General features: G+C 41.0%; 1 protein-coding gene across 6 annotated transcripts in view; it reads left to right on the top strand.

Annotated features, from left to right (window-relative positions):
• Nucleotides 1–19,339, top strand: part of TCAIM (T cell activation inhibitor, mitochondrial) — a 41,442-nt gene that overhangs the window by 18,210 nt on the left and 3,893 nt on the right. For all 6 annotated transcript variants that reach the window (XM_072153549.1, XM_072153547.1, XM_072153546.1 and 3 more), the window contains 6 exons: nucleotides 597–843; nucleotides 1,652–1,774; nucleotides 2,725–2,822; nucleotides 4,195–4,286; nucleotides 10,160–10,392; nucleotides 11,676–11,807. In XM_072153549.1, coding sequence (XP_072009650.1) covers nucleotides 597–843; nucleotides 1,652–1,774; nucleotides 2,725–2,822; nucleotides 4,195–4,286; nucleotides 10,160–10,392; nucleotides 11,676–11,807 — 925 coding nt within the window. The remainder of the gene's footprint in view (nucleotides 1–596; nucleotides 844–1,651; nucleotides 1,775–2,724; nucleotides 2,823–4,194; nucleotides 4,287–10,159; nucleotides 10,393–11,675; nucleotides 11,808–19,339) is intronic.

Consider the following 19,339-nt stretch of genomic DNA (forward strand, 5'->3'; position numbering starts at 1 on the left):
AGCAACTTATCACATGTATCACAAAGAGGAAACACTTAAGATACATTGCAATGATTAAGTAGGCCAACTTCATGAAACTTAAAAAATTATGATACATGTGCCTCTATGACACATGACTCTAGCTCTGCTATCTCACCTATAACACACACAGTCAGCCCTGCTATGCCTCCATCTCCTCTAGGATAAACACCTTATCTTATCTGTAGTTTGTAGAGTAAACTCTGCACACTGCTTCTTGCCTGTGTCTGAGCTGGTCTTGTAATCCAGGGGTGGGGCAGGCTAACTATGGCTAACGCTTTCATTTTTAGAATTTTCATGTGTCCTCTGCTGTTCATTTATACAGATCACATATAATGGGTAACATCCCATAGGATTGTATTGGTCCCCTGTCACAGGACAGGATTGGGCTGTCAGTGTTACAGACCGATCCTGTCGCTGGCTCCTGGCCACTGTGCACAGACACGTCACAGCAGCTGCTCATGGCCAGGACTAAGGGAGAGAGGAGATCTATTTTTGAGTAGTAATACTGCCTATACAGGTGGCATAGAACCTTATACAATATCCCCTTACGTAATATTTTTACATAACATTCCCAGGCTTTCGAACAGTAAGCTTTACTTTAGACTCCAAGGATCTTCGGAGTACAGTCCTGGGCATTCTGAATTCCTGCAGCCTGTCCACTGACCATGTGCAAAGCTTATCAGATAATATCGGGTCTACAAAGACAGCCACATCTTCATACAACAGGCCAATAAAGTGGGACAAGACCTTTTACTCCTTTACTGGCTATAAGGACCCTGAGGAGGAGCTGGAGCAAGCACAGAAAACAGAAATAACAATTATGTAAGTTGCCTTCAAGTCAGTAGTCTACTTTTATTTTCTCAAAAAGAGCTTTTTACACAATGCAATATTATATGTTACAATAACATCTGGGCACAGATGGAGAGCAGCTGAAGTGAACATTATATTCCCAGGACCTGCTTTTTTCACTGGCAACCAGATAAATCTTTAAAGGAAACCTACCACTTGAAGAGGCAAGTTTCCGATGGCAATACCGGGCACCAGCTCAGGGTGATCCGGTATCCGGTATCGCGGTTTAAAACACTTTTTAAACTGTATAGCCGGCGCAGGCAGGTACGCGCTCGGCGCTTACCATGCTCGCGGCTCTCATTCACTTCCTATGTAGCCGCGCGCACGGTAAGCGCCGAGCGCGTACCTCCCTGCGCCGGCTATAAAGTTTAAAAAGTGTTTTAAACCGCGATACCGCAGTTTAAAACACTAACTAAAATAAGCTCCGGCACCAGCTCAGCCTGAGCTGGTGCCCGGTATTGCCATCGGAAACCTGCCACTTCAAGTGGTAGGTTTCCTTTAACTCATTCTTCAGGAAGCAAAATCATTGCTATTAGATATAGCCGTCAATTCTGACAACTGCTTTAAGGAGGTTTACAAAGGGAGGAGGCTCCCTCTTTATGGGAGGCCGTTCTCATGAACGGTAAGGTTCCCAGTAGTTCTCTCACCAATGTGCTTATTTTTCCCTATCTTGTGCTTTCTGACTTGCTACACCCAAAATAGGCCACAGAGAATGGCAGAAAACTGTTTTATATTGTTAATATATGTATATATCCCACTGAAAATAATTTTTTTTTATCAGTTCTTGGATACAGAGTAACCAACATATGGCACAGAAGAAGATGAGCAATAGTATTCCTCTAAGGGAAGAACTAGAACGTCTGAAAACAGAGCTGTCAAATGAGCTTCAACTTTCTAATGTTCGGTAAGTTATGTTTTATACTGTTATCTGGCATGCTGCCTGCTTCTGAATGCACCCTTATTGAAGTTGTAGACTTCAGTACTATTTTGTCAGAACGTGGTATCTATGGAGGCTCAAAGGGATTTCTGTCACTTAAAAACACAGCAATTAATGGTTTGTGATATAGTTTTTGCATCAAGGGTATGAGCTTAAAATTTAGCATTTTAAAAGGAAATGTTGGAAAAAAATATTCATATGGGAGTATTCCAGAATTGTTGATGTGAAATTTGCAGCGTTGTTTTGAGTGATGAAGGCTGTATCTACACACACAGTTTAAACATTGGCCCTGCATTCCAGTGAGCATCAAGTCCATGTGTATCTGACATGATTAATACAGAACATTAAAAATAGACTTATGCTTCATAGAGCTTTTGATATATTAAAGGGTCAGTCACCTTTGCTCTGATTCACTGGCTAGGTGTCTACAGGGATTGACTTCCTAATGTCTCCTGACACAAAGTAAATGCTTTGTGATGACTGCTTAGCCAATCAGTGGCCTGAGAAGAAACCTATCTCAGTCAATGATTTGACTGAACTAGTGTTTTTTTGTTTTTGTTTTTTTATTATTTTTGTGTACCACAAAGAAGTAGATTGCAACAGGGACCCCAGCAGTATCTGAGCTAATAAGAATCAGAATTGGGATATAACCTTTTGTTATTCCTGCATATTCAGCCTATTTAGAAGGGATGCCCAGAATATTTTATTTTCGTTCATCACCTTTCCTAGATGATAATGATGGTGATCGTTGGTGATTGTTTGCTGTCACCCTCACTGATCGATTGTTTGAAAAGAGGTTGGCTTTGAACACCAACATTTCTGACATCACTGTCATCAATGGAGCACAGTCCAATTTCGGTATATCCAATATAAGATCGTTATACTACCTGTGTTATCCCATTTCTCTCATTAACTAGATGGCAGAGAAGCTGGGGCATTGCTCATCGGTGTGGCCAGCTTCACAGTTTGGGACGTCTAATCAAGCACAATTGTGAGTCTCTGAAGAATGCAAAAGGTATATACCATCACCAATCTGGCTTTTCATGATCATGTCTTCCTATTTTATTGAAGGACAAATCATTAATCCTCCTTTTAGAGTGTATGAAAATTCTGTATATTATAGTTCTTAGATAGCTATTCAGACATTTATGACTTTTCATTAAAATATGACTTTCATTTCTTGAGACCCCCTCGGCCATCTAACAAATAAGACTTGGGTAACACAAATGAGGCTTTTTCTGGAGCACCGTATATACGGTATAGCCAACTCGAGTATAAGCTGAGGCCCCAAATTTAACCACCAAAAACTGGGAAAACCTATTGACTCGAGTATAAACCGAGGGTGGCCCCCCTAGTATACAGCCAGCCAGCCTGCCTGCCCCCTGTAGTGTACAGCCAGCCCGCCCCCTGTAGTGTACAGCCAGCCCGCCCCCTGTAGTATGCAGCCAGCCCGCCCCCTGTAGTATGCAGCCAGCCCGCCCCCTGTAGTATGCAGCCAGCCCGCCCCCTGTAGTATGCAGCCAGCCCGCCCAGCAAAAAAAAAAAAAACTTATATACTCACCCTCCGATGGCCCCGATTCTCCGCGTGGCTCCTCTATCTTCCCCCACTGGCTTTCATTTCTTGAGACCCCCTCGGCCATCTAACAAATAAGACTTGGGTAACACAAATGAGGCTTTTTCTGGAGCACCGTATATACGGTATAGCCATCTCGAGTATAAGCTGAGGCCCCAAATTTTACCACCAAAAACTGGGAAAACCTATTGACTCGAGTATAAGCCGAGGGTGGCCCCCCTAGTATACAGCCAGCCAGCAAAAAAATAAACTTATATACTCACCCTCCGATGGCCCCGATTCTCCGCGTGGCTCCTCTATCTTCCCCCGCTGCTCCTTTTCTTTCTTCGGTCTTCTGTAACAGCAGGTGCATACTATGATGTGGCCGCTGCTGAAGTGATAGTATGCCCCAGCCGGCAGATAACATGGCCGCGTCTATGCCGGCTGTTACAGAAGACCGAAAAAGAAGAGGAGTCATGGGGAAGACAGAAGAGGAGCCACGCCGATATCGGGGGCCGTGCTGAGCATCGGGGCCGCCGGAGGTGAGGTTTTTCAGCATGTTTTTTGTGCTGAAAAACTCGGCTTATACACAAGTATATTCTGTATATGTTCCAGTTTTTTCTCACCTGGCTGCAGTACTGTATAGCTAGGACTTAACTTGGACACCTGTTTAAGGTGATTAAGTAGTTGATTTGAAAGAAAGATATGCCCAACAATACAACATGGCACCAATCCTGCATTGTGGAGTTGGAGATGCTCTATATATTCATTTATTTCTCTGTACTGTGCTTACATTTACTTTATGTTGTTACTGCTTATTGTAAATTTCTCTTAGGACACACAATCATCTTTACAGACCGGACAGGCGTGAGTGCAGCTGGACATGTCATGTTAGGGACAATGGATGTTCATCACCACTGGACCAAGGTAAAATTCATGTTGGTCTTTTTTGTGATGTACAGTTGCTTCCTACAAGAGTGGCAACATGAAATTTTATGATCAAGTGAAACATGTTCGTCAGATCAGATTTTATCTGTATCACGCAAGTGTTCATGATTAACTTCATCATAAGTGAGAACCTGTCATGCACTTTAACCCACCCAAAATAAAGACTTCATTTAAAGCTGTGTTTAAAAAGTATTGTCCTCATCCCTAAATAGTTCCTGCTACAAAAGTAAGTTTGTAGACTTAGGGTGACACCACACATCACGTTTTTGGACCGTTTTGAAACATGTGTTTTCAGTCCATTTGAAAACTCATTGGTTTTTGAATGTTTACCATGTGTTTGGCTGGTTTTAATCTTTTTCACAGCTGCCTATGCTTCTAGAAATGAAGATAGACAAGTTCAAAGCAGCCAAATGCATGGTAAACATTTTAAACGGACTGAAAACGCATTCTTTAAAATGGTCAAAAAACGTGACGTGTGGCATCACCCTTATATGCAACTCTCCTGATGTTGAGTCATTCACACTAATTGAGTTCTGCATATTAAAATGTACTTGCATTTCCCTGCCTCCTTGCTCTTGACAGGTGTAAGTGCTGTGATATTTTGCTGTGGAACATGGTGAAAGAGAGAGAGAGAGAGCACTGTTACATCATTGGGCACTTAAAGTCATGTGTCCAGGATAACATCATCTAAGGTCCTGTTACATTTGCTACGTCTATCCCATGTATATGATCACATGAAATCACGGCATGCCTCTATAGACTTCTACTCATCCGCCATGGAATTCTGCTTCTCCCCATCCTCCACGGAGGCTGCTGTGTATTCATGTGATCAGATACACACGAAGGGTACATTGAGACGGATGTTATGGGAGCCGTGAACTGGTTGTACTACTTGCGACCAGATAACAACCCCCATAGACTTCTATGGATACCAGTGACGATGTGGTGAGCACATTATGTGTCACCACACTGTCACCGAGTCGGGCTCCGCTCCTCTGCCTATTGAGGGAGGAGTGGTGAAGAGTGCTCACCCCTCCCACCGCCTCCAAATGGCCCTCTCTATGCAACCTAAACCCTACCATAGTACCTGCTTTCTTATTTGTCAGTCAAATAGTATATGTTGTGCTTCTGCCTATCTACTGTACATGATGCATTTAAAGTAATATATTTCCTGTACTTTTACGGAAGTCTAGGACACTAATGAGATCGGCAAACAAGTGTTATTGCTGGAGGGTCAACCCCTAGAAACCCCACTGATCAGTATTTATGAAGGAACCCCAACATGTCTGTACAGGCAGCTGTACTTTATAATTATTTATATAGCGCCTACAGATTACGCAGTGCTGCACAGTGCTTGCCAAATCGGTCCTTTTTGTTTTTCTGATCATTTGGGGATCCTGGGATTAATCAGCCTGATAACACATTGATGGCTTATCATAAAATTGCTCCACTTGTGTAAGGATGGTCAGTTTCCGGCTAGATTGAGACATGCCATTTTGATGACAACAGAAGAAAAAAGTCCAGTTGGAGATGGCTGTATCAGACCTGTCACCAATTGAGATTTGGAAACCTAGCTTACAGTACAGGCAGTCCCCGGGTTACCTACAACATAGGTTTATTCTTAAGTTGAATTTGTATGTAAGTTGGAACTGTATATTTTATCATTGTAAACCCAGACCAAATTTTTTTGGTCTCTGTGACAATTGGATTTTAAAAATGTTTGGTTGTCATCAGAACCAGGATTAACAATAAAGCTTATTACACACACATTACAGACATCTGTGATAACTATTATGACTGTTTATTGTAGCCTAAGGCTTAAAGTACAATAAATTACCAACATCCAGAGGTCCGTTTGTAACTAGGAGGCGTCTATAAGTCGGGTGTTCTTAAGTAGGGGAATGCCTGAATAGAGTGACAAGAAGATATTGCAGCATCTTTACTTTATAGAAAATATATGTATCTGCTAAACCAGACTTGTCAGAACAGGTGCATTTTAAGTATATTATGTTGAAGTGGGTAAGAAATATTTCATGGGTTCTGACACAACATTTCCATATTACAAAGATCTAGGGTAATAATTGCTTTGCTTGAACCTTTTGATCAGAAACGCGGTAGACTCCTTATATTTCTGTGCATATAACAACCGTGATCTAAGCATTGCCAATGCCTGACTACCTTATCCACCTCTGTGTGTTCTGACATATTCCCTGAATAATCAATTTAATGACTCTACCTTCTTATGCAGGATGAAAGGAAAACTACTCCAAATAGCTCTAGAGAAAAGCAGACTCACAAGTGGAGAACGGATGCTTATCATGTGCTGCTGAAATGTTTTAGAGCTTGATTTATAAGCAGATCAGGGGCCAGAGCTTAGTTTTATGGCATACAGGAGACTTTAGAAATCAAGTTCCGACTGTGCTGGGATATTGAGGAATGATGTGTTTCTCTTTATTATAAGCCGCTACGATTTTATTTCAGTGGAGGACTCACAAAAAGAACATAACATAGGGAATATTTTCCTGTGTATCTCCTATGGGCATAAGATGCTCACAATTATGAGTTTGGTAGGATTTACACCCCTCTTCACGGTCGATAAATAAAATGTATACCGTCACACCTTGTGATCTCTAGCTAATGGTAACATTAAATAGGAAACTACATGTATACTATAATCATTGGAGATTATTTTAGGTTTACTCAAAATAAGATGTAAAATCAGTTATTCCAGCAGGAGAATTACCAGCGGTAATGGGGAGGCATTGATGGATTCCTCAGACAGAAGATTTGTTTCATTTGTAAGCATTTCTGTTGTAGTTTGTTATGGGTTGCTCTTGAGTTTTGGAAAGACATAGAATGCAGCATTATTACTATTCAATGAGCTATGTATTTCTTGTATTGAAGTTAACCCCTTAATGACCGCCCTATCGGGTTTTTACGGCGGTCATTAAGGGTACTTCTTCTGATGCGACGCCTTTCTACGGCGGCGCATCAGAAGAAGTTTTCGGGACACCGGGTCTCGCTGGTGCCGGTGTCGGGCTGTGATATCACAGCCCAGACCCGGCACTAACACCCGGGATCGGAAAAACTCCGATCCCGGGTGTTTAACCCCTTGCACGCCGCGGTCAAGCATGACCGCGGCGTGCAAGTGTGTCCCCCGTGGATCGGACCCCCCCGGTGTGCTTACCGGGGGATCCGATCCCTCCTGCCGCTGCCCCGGGTTCCGACGAGTGACCCGGGGCTGTCGGCTCCTCTTCTCACCGGGTCCTGCCTTCCTGGCAGGACCCGGCTGTAAGTAACTGAGCATGCGCAGCATGCTCAGTTACTTTCACTATACACTGCAATACGAGTGTATTGCAGTGTAAAGGCTTGAATAAGCGATCGGATGATCGCTTATTCAAGCCAAAAAGTAAAAAATGTAAAAAAGTAAAAAAAAAAAAATTTCATCTTTTTATAATATAATTAAATAAATAAATAAAATAAAAGTCCCATAATCTCCCCAGTAACACATAAAATGCAAATAAAGTATATAAAACACAAAACACGTACATATTTGGTATCACCGCGTCCGTATTAATCTGTACAATAAATCTAAATCAATATTGAACCCGCTCGGTGAACTACGTAAAAAAAAAACTCGAAAAACTTCCCATAATATACAATTTTTCATCAAACACCATCACAAAAAATGTTCTAAAAAGTGATCAAAAAAAAGTTACGGTACCTAATATGATACGACTGAAAAGAACAACTGTTTTCGCAAAAAATAAGCCCTCAACCAGATCTGACAACAGAAAAATACAGAAGTTATGGCCCTGAAAAGTTGTCAATAGTAAAAACAATGCGATTTTCTCCAATATTGGTTTTGCTCAGGAAAATTGAGCAAAATAAGAAAAACTATATAAGTGAGGTATCACCGCGTCCGTATTAATCTGTACAATATATCTAAATCAATATTGAACCCGCTCGGTGAACTACGTAAAAAAAAAACTCGAAAAACTTCCCATAATATACAATTTTTCATCAAACACCATCACAAAAAATGTTCTAAAAAGTGATCAAAAAAAGTTACGGTACCTAATATGATACGACTGAAAAGAACAACTGTTTTCGCAAAAAATAAGCCCTCAACCAGATCTGACAACAGAAAAATACAGAAGTTATGGCCCTGAAAAGTTGTCAATAGTAAAAACAATGCGATTTTCTCCAATATTGGTTTTGCTCAGGAAAATTGAGCAAAATAAGAAAAACTATATAAATGAGGTATCACCGCAATCGTAGTGAACCAGAGAATAAAGATAAAATATTATTTTTACGTTACGGTGAGCGGGGGGGGGGGGGAGAAATGCTCACAATCCAAAATAAAAATTGATGATTTTGTTTGTGTCCCCCTTGAAATAGTTAATAAAATCTCATGAATAAGCTTTAGACTCCCAAAATAAATTATTTATACATTGTATCTCATCCCATAAAAAATAAGCCCTCATATGATCGCATTACCAAAAAAAATAAAAATTTATAGGTCGTACAATGTGACAATACAAATCTGCTGTGGACGGCGCCTCCATTCATTCTATGCTCGGCCGTGCACCCATACAGCAGTTTACCACCACATATGTGGTATCAGTACACTCGGGAGGAATTGGGCATCAAGCGTTGCAGTGCGTTTCATCATTTAATTTATTCTGAAAATGTCAGTTTTGGCCTAAATGAATGTATTTCCAAAAAAATTCCATAGTTTCTAAATCGCAGGTCCATATTTTTTAACCCATGTGAAACACTTAAAGGGTTAATGGACTTAATAGAAGTTGTTTTACATACGTTGAGGGGTGAAGTTTCTATAGTGGGGTAATTTATGAGGTTTTACTATTATTTAGGCCTCTCAAAGTCACTTGGAAGCCGAGTTGTCCCTCAAAATGTGAGTTATGGCAATTTTCATGAAAATAAGAAAAATCGCACCTAAAGTTCTGCACCTCATAACATCCTAGAAAAATGACCGGAAGCATAAAATATCATCCCAACATAAAGCAGATATTCTGTAAATGTTAATTATCAAACTTTTTGGGTAGTTTTACTTCCTGTCTGGAAACCAGAACATTTCAAACTTGGAAAATGAAGAATTTTTACAAACTTTTGCCAAATTTTCACTTTTTTTCAGAACGAAACGCAAAACTTATCACTTAAATTTTATAACTAACATGAAGTACAATGTGTCACGAGAAAACATTCTCAAAATCACCAGGATATGTTAAAGCGTTCCGAAGTTATAACCAATTATCGTGAGACATGTCAGATTTGAAAAATCGAGTCTGGTCATTGAGCTGAAAACTAGTGTCGGTGATAAGGGGTTAAAGGAAATCTACCACATGCAGTATTGTACACCAAGCGCACTTACACACTGGTGTGTGTCCCCTGAAACAGGATCCATTCTTTCTTTATCTTTTAATGGCCTCAATTTGGAGGAAATTGTCTTTTAAAAGTATGCAAATGAGCCTCAGGGGCTCCTGTCTACATCGCAGGGGCCCCTTCTGGCTCAGTCTTCTGCTAATTATGACATCACTAACGCGCTGTCTTGGGAGGGAGGAGGCAGTAATGTGTATAATTATAGGATGACGGAGCCCTATCATGTAGGCGCGAGCCCTTGAGGCTAATTTGCATAATTTTAAAAGACAATTTTCTCTAAAACAAGGTCATTTAAAGATAAAGGAAGAACAGATCCTGTTTCAGGACACACACACACACACACAAGCATGTAAGTGTGTTTTGTGTACTATACTGCAAGTGGTAGATTTCCTTTAAAATTGTAAATTACATTGCATTGTATTACATTTTCAAATAACATTTCTTTAAAGCTTTTCGAAAGGTTACCCAATTACTACATACTTCAAAGAAAGTTATTGCAGCTACAGGATCGCATTGGTCATCTCCTTGGAGGCATAGAAGTAGTTCACATTGAGGACCTGCAGCCTTTACTGACCATGGAGGAGCAGTACTCTGTCCTTGATGCATTCTGCAAAAAGCTACTAAATAGGAGAGTGCCTGTTCACCCACGCAGTTTACGTGGACTGCAGATGATTTTGGAAAAGTAAGTTATGGAACTTTATACATCTACAAAAGTGGCCTTTAATGGCAGATGCTCCTAAAGTTTAGTTACTTCCCTAACCTCCGTCACAGCTCCCACCTAGCCAAACTAGTTCTCTACACTGATGCAAAAACACCAACATAGTGGAAATTTCACTTCCTGTCTTTGGGCGATGCGATTTTCTCTAATATTGGTTTTACTCAGTAAAATTGAACAAAGATAAGAAAAACTACATAAATGAGGTATCACCGCAGTCGTAGTGAACCAGAGAATAAAGATAAAATATTATTTTTAGGTTACGGTGAGCGGGGGGAAAAAAAGTGCTAAAGATCCAAAATAAAAATGGATAATTTTGTTTGTATCCCCTTGAAATATTTAATAAAATCTCATGAATAAGCTATAGACCCCCCCCCCCCCCCAAAAAAAAAATTAATTATCTATACATTGTATCTCACCTCACAAATTATAAGAATCACTACACTCTGGGAAAAATTAGGCATCAAACTTTGCAGAGCATTTCATCATTTTAGTCATAAAAGTATCATTTTTGGCCTAAATGAATGTATTTTCCAAAAAAAGTCAAAAGTTTTTAAATCACATTTCCATTTTGTTTTAACCCATGTGAAAAACTTAAAGGGTTAATAGAATAGAAGTTGTTTTATATACGTTGAGGGGTGAAGTTTCTATAGTGGAATAATTTATGGGGATTTACTATGATTTAGGCCTTTCAAAGTCACTTGGAAGCTGAGTTTTGACGATTTTCATGAAAATTTGAAAAATTGCACCTAAAGTTCTAAGCCTCATAACATCCTAGAAAAAAGAGAGGATGGATAAAATATCATTCTAAGGAAAGGTCACAGCATCCAATGCAGTTTAAAGAAGGCTGTACGCCTTTATTCACATGGGCATAAAAAAAGTAGCAACGTTTCAATTCACCATGAATCTTTGTCAAGCATGCTTGAAAACTTTGAAAATGAAGATTTTTTTCTGAAATTTTGCCAAATTTTCATTTTTTACCAGAATGAAACGCAAAACTTATAACTTAAATTTTACCATTATCATGAAGTACAATGTGTCTCGAGAAAACAATTTCAAAATCCCCTAGATATGTTAAAGCGTTCCTAAGTTATAACCAATTATTGTGAGACATGTCAGATTAAAAAAAAAAACGAGTCTGGTCATTGAGCTGAAAACAAGCATCGGTGATAAGAGGTTAAAGCTTTAGCAAAGTAAAAAAATGTGAAAAAGTTACCGAACCAAACTTTCTTTATTTTTCTTAAACACAGTGATAGTTTTGTGCCCCGTTTACATGAGATGGGGCATTTCATCATACCTGCTGTGTGCGACCCTCCATCTCTACAATGGTTTCTTCTGGCTAATGCTGAAAAAGCAAGAGAAAAATTAAAAAGGAAAGAAGAGTAAGTGAGATATTTCATATGCATGTGTCTATATTTGCTCTTTCAGAGTCTTTCAGACTGGTGAGACTCTGACTCTTTCCAATCAGTTTTTTGAAGAGGGTCATAGGATTGACCTGCGATACCCTGAGCCCCACAGCTTTTTCTGTTTTTGTGTTTCCGTTTTTCACTCCGTCTTTTTTACTTTTACATTTACAAAGCCATATGAGAGCTTGTTATCTGTGGAACAAATTGTACTTCCTAGTGGCAACACTAAATATTACCAGAGTACTGGGAAGCTGGAAAAAATTCTAAATATGGTGTAATTGATGAAAACCACATTTTCCATTTCTAGCCATTTTCTAACTGGTTCTTACAGCTTTCACTTTGTTGTCCAGATGGCACATCCGCTTTATTCCTTAGGTAAGTTTGATCATAAAGTTAACACATTTTTTATAGTTTAGTTGTGTGTCAATACCATTAAAAAATCGTAAAAAAAAAAAAATTTGCAAAAGAAAAAAATACTTTTTTATACTTTGGTGTACAGAGCTGTGTAAGGTATCTTTTTTTTGAGGGATAAGATGATGTTTTTGTTGATGGCATTTTGAGATCTGTGTGATCTTTTCATCACTTTTTACTAAAATTTTTACGAGTGGCAATTTGGACATTTTTTTACCTGTAAGGGCGTTCATGGTAAGGAATAATAGTTTTGATATTTTGGTTGGGCATTTTGGGACATTTTTCATGGGTTTTTTTTGTTTCTTTATTTTATATTCTTGGGAAAGGGGGTGATTTTGAATTTTAGCATTTTTTTCCATATTTTTTAAAACATTAAAAAAAATGTTTCCCTATTTTTCAGGCCCCCTAGGGTACTTGAACCCTAGGGGGTAAGATCACTTCAATACTACGCCATTCAGAAAACCAAAATGGCAAACTGCAGCATCTAGCTGGTTAACTGGCACCAGTAGGTGTCTGCACCAGACATCAGCTGTGTATTAAGAAGGCTCAGCTTATGAGCCCTTTTGATACAGCATTGGAAGAGTGAGATGTTAAAGATAGATAAAGTCATCCAGAGTTTCCCAGTACTCAGCATAAAATACTTAAAGGGGTTGTCCACTTGCAACCAACAATTGATATGGGTTGTGTCAGGAAAGGTTATACAACTTTCCAATATACTTTCTGTATCAATTCCTAGATCTCTGCTTACTGTCCTTCTATAGAAGCTTTTATGTTTACTTCCAGTGGATAGAAATCTGTCCATGGTCTCGCAGGTGCACAACTCGTTATATAACACAACCCTGATTACTCTCTGTGATACTAACAATGGATGCTTTCTATAGCAGGACAGCAAGGAGAGATCTAAAAAACCACGAGGCATTGATACAAAAAGTACAATGGAAAATAATATAACTAATATAACAAACCATATCAAATATTTGCTGAAAGTGGACAACCCCTTTTAATGCTGCCACTAGCTCTGCACACATAAAAATAAAGAAAAATGTTAAAGACGGGGAGTTAAGGGGTTGGTTCTTAAGGGGTTAATATTTCATAATGTCAAATACTAATTCTTTATATCTGTAATGTGCTATGAGAAGCCTGACAATCACTTGTAGCCTACCAGCGTTCAGATATTTCACAATACTGGGATGCTGGTTGTTAGGCTCCATTAATTCCAAGATATTTCCTTTTCTCACTGCAAATATTTCTACAATTTATTGCAGTATGTTTATTCAGAGACCAAGTTTACCCAATTACCGTATATACTTGAGTATAAGCCGACCCTAGTATAAGCCAAGGCCCCTAATTTTACCACCAAAAACTGGGAAAACCTATTGACTCGAGTATGAGCCGAGGGTGGGAGATGCATTTTTCACAGCCTCTCAGTATATAGCAAGCAAGCCCTCAGTAGTATACAGCTAGCCCCCTTTAGTATACAGCCACCCTCCTGTAGTAGCCAGCCAGTCCCCTTTAGAAGCCAGCCAGCTCCCTTGAGTAGCCAGCCCCCAGTTTGCCCAGCATTTAAAAAACATAAACGTGCATACCATATATACTTGTGTATAAAGCAAGTTTTCCATAGCGTCCCCCATGACGGCCCCAACTGGAGGATGACCCTTGACCTCTGTAGGGACAGGAAGCAGAGAGGTTAAATACCCCACCCCGGCATCCGTACTCCAGTGGCTTCCTGTCCCTACACATGGCATGGAGTAGAGAGAAGTCTCTCCTCATCCCCAGTAGTTGGGATGGTGAGGGGGAATCGTAGAGGCGCAGGGACTTGTCCCCTTACCCCAGGCAGTCTCGGCCTCGATCGGACTCCGGTCCTTTCCTCTGCCGCAAGAGAGACTGCATTCCTCCGGCTCTGCCCGCAGCTCCGCGAAGCTAAAGACACCCGGAGTGCGTCCATCGCGGAGGTCACGTGGGCCGGCTGCCGTCCGACTCTGGTGATGACGTCCGCCGGAAATGTGACGTCACGATGGCGCGACCCGGAAGCAGGAGTGTGGAGCGGTAAGATTCAAAAAGCGAGGTATGCACGTTGATCTGAGGTCTAATGATCGCATGTCAGCCCTGACCCAGGTGCTTCTGAGATCGGTCTCTATTCTAGGCATTTCCCAGCCATCAAGGTCGGTCATATGCTGTATGTTTGGTTCAATTGTACCATATACGATGTAGGTCTATATCCATGTGTATGTTTTCTTTAGAAACTTGTGCAGTGTATCCCTTGTTCAAGATACTTCAAGGTACTCTTTTACTTATACACCACATTGTATTGATGTCAGAAACTATCATGCATTTCTGTTAATGTTTAGGCTTACTGATATCAGTAGTCCCACGATTGGGAATATGGAGGCACATGGCATGGAGGCTTCGGGCCCGGACCTCCTATCCTTGAACCCTGTAAGTAGGGTCATTTAGGGATAGGGTGGTGGGTCACCTTCATATCCCCATATCATCACACGAGGTGTCCGATTATGGACTAATTACTCCTCCTTCTCCTTGGTAGGATCCCAGGGAAAAGGAGAAGGATAAAGGGAGAGCTAAGGACAAGGATCAGTCTAGCACAAAAAAGCAGCATCAAAAAAGTGCAATATGTGTCTAGAAAAACTCCCTACGGATTACAAAAAAACAGTTTGCAAAAATTGGGATAATTTACTCAGAGAGGAAAGAGCCTCGTTCGTAGATGAAATTCGTAACTTTATCAGAGACGAAGTTAAAACTTCAGTTACAACATCCATAGCGGCATTAATACCTCAAGAACCTCCACAAAGAATAATAGAATCCATGTTGGATTCAGCATCAGACTCAGAAGGAACTGGAACCAAGGAATCTGTAGATATGGATCCAGGCCCTTCAAATTCAGCAAGTAGGATGGAATCTAGATATCTACTGGCAACCGAAGATCTAGAACCACTTTTGAGAGCTATGAGGGATACCCTCAAAATAGAAGAAGTAGAAGAGACCAAGACTATTCAAGGTGAGCTGTTTGGACTTCTTAAAGTCAAAAAGAGACGCGTGTTTCCAATCAACAACACCCTCAAGGAATTAATACTGGAAGAATGGAGAGAGACAGAAAACAGGATCTCCATATCTAAAGAATTTAAAAACCGTCTTTCTTTTGATGAATCTGAAACCAAAATTTGGAATTCTACCATTCGAAGACGCAATCCAGTTAAAGGATCCCTTGGATCGGAAGGCGGACAGCCTTCTAAAAAAAGACATGGGAGTGTGCCATGTTAAATTTAAAATCCAATATCGCCACGACATCCACGGCTCGTACCCTCTTTCACTGGATAACCGAATTGGAAAATCATGTCAGAGATGGCACTCCGAGGGAGATGCTGTTAAAGGGGTATTCTCGCCTGGGCATTCACATTCAGTTTGATAAATCTGCCATATATAAACATTTCTTCAATTAGATGTTATTAAAAAAAATGTTCCTGTGTGAAGATAATTTCTCATAAATGTAGTCATTTTGTCCCTTAGAAACGAAAGAGCTTCCACGGATACGGCCACCTCTGATGGAGTGAGTGCACAAAGAAACAAAAAGGTTTTGTATATGAAATGTCCGGGAGTTACTGCAGGTCCCACAGCCGTCCTGTGGTAATGATTGCTGAATCCTGGTGGTCCGGCAGGACTCTATAGCACATGTCCGGCCACCGCTGCCAGAGTGTGACGTGGTCGTATCCGGGGAAGCCATCTCGTTTCTAAGGGACAACATGACCACATTTATGAGAAATTATCTCCACACAGGAACATTTTTTTTAATAACATCCAATTGAAGAAATGTTTATATATGGAAGATTAGTGAAACTGAATGTGAGTGCCCAGACGAGAATACCCCTTTATGTACCTTCCCCACATTGAGAGTGGCTACAGCCTTCATCGCAGATGCCTCAGCAGAAGGAGTAAGAATAAGCGCAAATGAAGGTGCACTATCTAATTCAGTCAGGAGATCACTTTGGCTTCGCCAATGGACTGGAGATTTCAGGTCAAAGTCAAAACTATGTGGTATTCCATTCGAAGGGGAATATCTATTCGTTTCTGAATTAGACACGCTTCTAGAAAAAGCGGCAGACAGGAAGAAAGGCTGTCCAGAATCGAGAAATAATCCAAGGAAAAAGCCCTTTCGGGACTCCAAGGGTAAGAAACAGTCCTACAGAGGGAAAGGCAAGCAGGGCAGGTGGAGCTACCCTAAAGGAGAGAGAGGAAGAGGCTTCTTACTTAGCGCCAGTAACTCTGCCCCAGCGTACAGAAAACAATGACGCCAGAGTGGGGGGAAGATTGTTGGAATTCCATTCACAGTGGGATCAAATTACATCGAATCCCTGGATACTAAGTATTCTTCAAGAAGGTTAACGCATAGAGCTAACCTCTCTTCCTCCCAGAAAGTTTGTCTTGACAGAACAACCCTCAGAAATCCTCTGTCCTACTATGGTCAAAGATACAAAAATTAATCCAGCTAGACGTAATCATCCCGGTGGCTCAGGAACATCTAAGGGAAGGACACTACTCGCTCCTCTTCTTGATAAAAAAAACCGAATGGCACATTCAGGATGATTTGCAATCTGAAGAACCTGAACAGATATGTACACTACTTGAAATTCAAGATGGAAACTGTGAGCTCAGCAGCTGTCCTGATCCAACCGGGAGCATTCATGTGTACGATAGATCTAAGAGATGCGTACTACCACGTGCCAATACATTCAACCTCACAATAATTCCTCAGGTTCGCAGCACTATCGCCCAGGGGAGAGGAAGTCCATTTTCAGTACAAGGCGCTGCCTTTTGGGATATCTTCGGCCCCAAGGACATTCACAAAACTTATGGTCGAAGTGATAGCATTCCTGAGGAAAAAAGGGATATTAGTTATTCCCTACCTGGACGACTTGTTAGTGGTGGCCAGTTCAAGACAAGAACTAATACATCACCGGGATGTTACGATGATAACCTTGCGGCAGTTTGGCTGGATAATAAATTTGGAGAAGTCCAAACTAACTCCAAGTACAAAAGTAGTCTTTTTAGGAACATTATTGGATTCAATTCCGCAAATGTCCTTCTTACCACCAGAGAAGACAACGAATCTGATACAGCAGACTATAGTATTTCAGGAAAGAAATCAATGCACAGTAAGAGAAGCCATGAGAATCCTTGGAATTATGACATCATGCATACAGTGCGTACAGTGGAGTCAGAGTCACACAAGATCCCTTCAGAGTTGGATATTGGCCTCCTGGGACAAAAATCCTCAACATCTGAATCAAAAAATACAGATACCAGAAGTAGTCAAGCGATCCTTGAATTGGTGGAAGAACACTTCAAATCTAGGAAGAGGAGTATCATGGCATCCCTGGCCAGTGATAAATATCCAGATGGACGCAAGTCAGTCAGGCTGGGGAGCAGACGTGGCAGGTCTCCCCACTCAGTCAATCAGATCCCGATCCTCAAATTACCGAGAATTGAGAGCTGTTTTAGAGATTTTAAGAGCCAGCACTCTGAGATTAAAGGGGAAACATATAAGAATATACTCGGACAATACCACCACGGTGGCTGATCTTCGTCATCAAGGGGGTACCAGGAACTCCGATCTCCTCAGTCTTTCAGGGAAGATATTTGCCTGGGCAGAAATCAACATCTGCTCCCTCTCAGCCACCCATCTAAAGGGGGAAAAGAATCTGATAGCAGACTATCTCAGTCGTCAGGTCATAGACCAAAACGAGTGGTGTCTGAACGAGAACATCTTCGCACGTCTCACACAAAGATGGGGACAACCAGCAATCGATCTCTTTGCGTCCAGCAAAAATGCGAAGGTTCCTCATTTCTTCTCTCTAGAACCAAAGACCCCGTTTGGTCAGAGAGATGCCTTCAGTCAGTACTGGAGCGGGCCTCTGATGTATGCATTTCCTCCCATACCTCTCATAGCACGGGTTGTTCTGAAGATCAGAGAGGACCAAGCAAGGATTATTCTCATTGTTCCCTGGTGGCCAAAGAGGAACTGGTTTCCGTGGTTAGGGAAGATGGCGTTGGAAGAACCTGTCATGCTGGAACCTCTAAACGACCTTCTGTTCCAGGGTCCAGTATACCATCCAAGTCCACAGGCTCTCCAGCTCTCGGCATGGATCCTGAAAGGATGTTGCTGATATCCAAAGGATTATCAAATAAGGTAATTTCCACGCTGAAGGCAAGCCGCAAGCCAGTTTCTCATAAAATCTATTCCAGGATATGGGGAAGATTTGTATCCTTTTGTGGCAGGACTCCTCCTAACCAACTATCCCCTAACATTTCACAGGTGCAGGATTTGACAAGGGCCTTAAGACAAGTTCTTTAAATGTCCAGATTTCACCCCTCAGCGCATTCTTCGACACCTCACTAGCAGAAAACAGGTGGATTCAAAGGTTTGTCAAAGCTACCGCTAGACTAAGGCCACACATAAAACAAAAAATCCCAAATTGGGATCTCTCATTAGTACTGAACCACCTCACGAAAATACCATTTGAACCCCTAGAGACGGTTAAAATTAGAGAGCTGACGTTAAAACTCACCTTTCTTATAGCCATAACAACAGCTAGGCGTTTGGGAGAAATCCAGACCTTGTCGATTAAAGAGCCCTATCTTAAAGGGGTATTCTCGTCTGGGCACTCACATTCAGTTTCACTAATCTTCCATATATAAACATTTCTTCAATTGGATGTTATTAAAAAAAATGTTCCTGTGTGGAGATAATTTCTCATAAATGTGGTCATGTTGTCCCTTAGAAACAAGATGGCTTCCCCGGATACGACCACGTCACACTCTGGCAGCGGTGGCCGGACATGTGCTATAGAGTCCTGCCGGACCACCAGGATTCAGCAATCATTACCACAGGACGGCTGTGGGACCTGCAGTAACTCCCGGACATTTCATATACAAAACCTTTTTGTTTCTTTGTGCACTCACTCCATCAGAGGTGGCCGTATCCGTGGAAGCTCTTTCGTTTCTAAGGGACAAAATGACTACATTTATGAGAAATTATCTTCACACAGGAACATTTTTTTTAATAACATCTAATTGAAGAAATGTTT

Source organism: Engystomops pustulosus, chromosome 5 (genome assembly GCF_040894005.1).
Source record: "Engystomops pustulosus chromosome 5, aEngPut4.maternal, whole genome shotgun sequence".
NCBI lineage: Eukaryota > Metazoa > Chordata > Amphibia > Anura > Leptodactylidae > Engystomops > Engystomops pustulosus.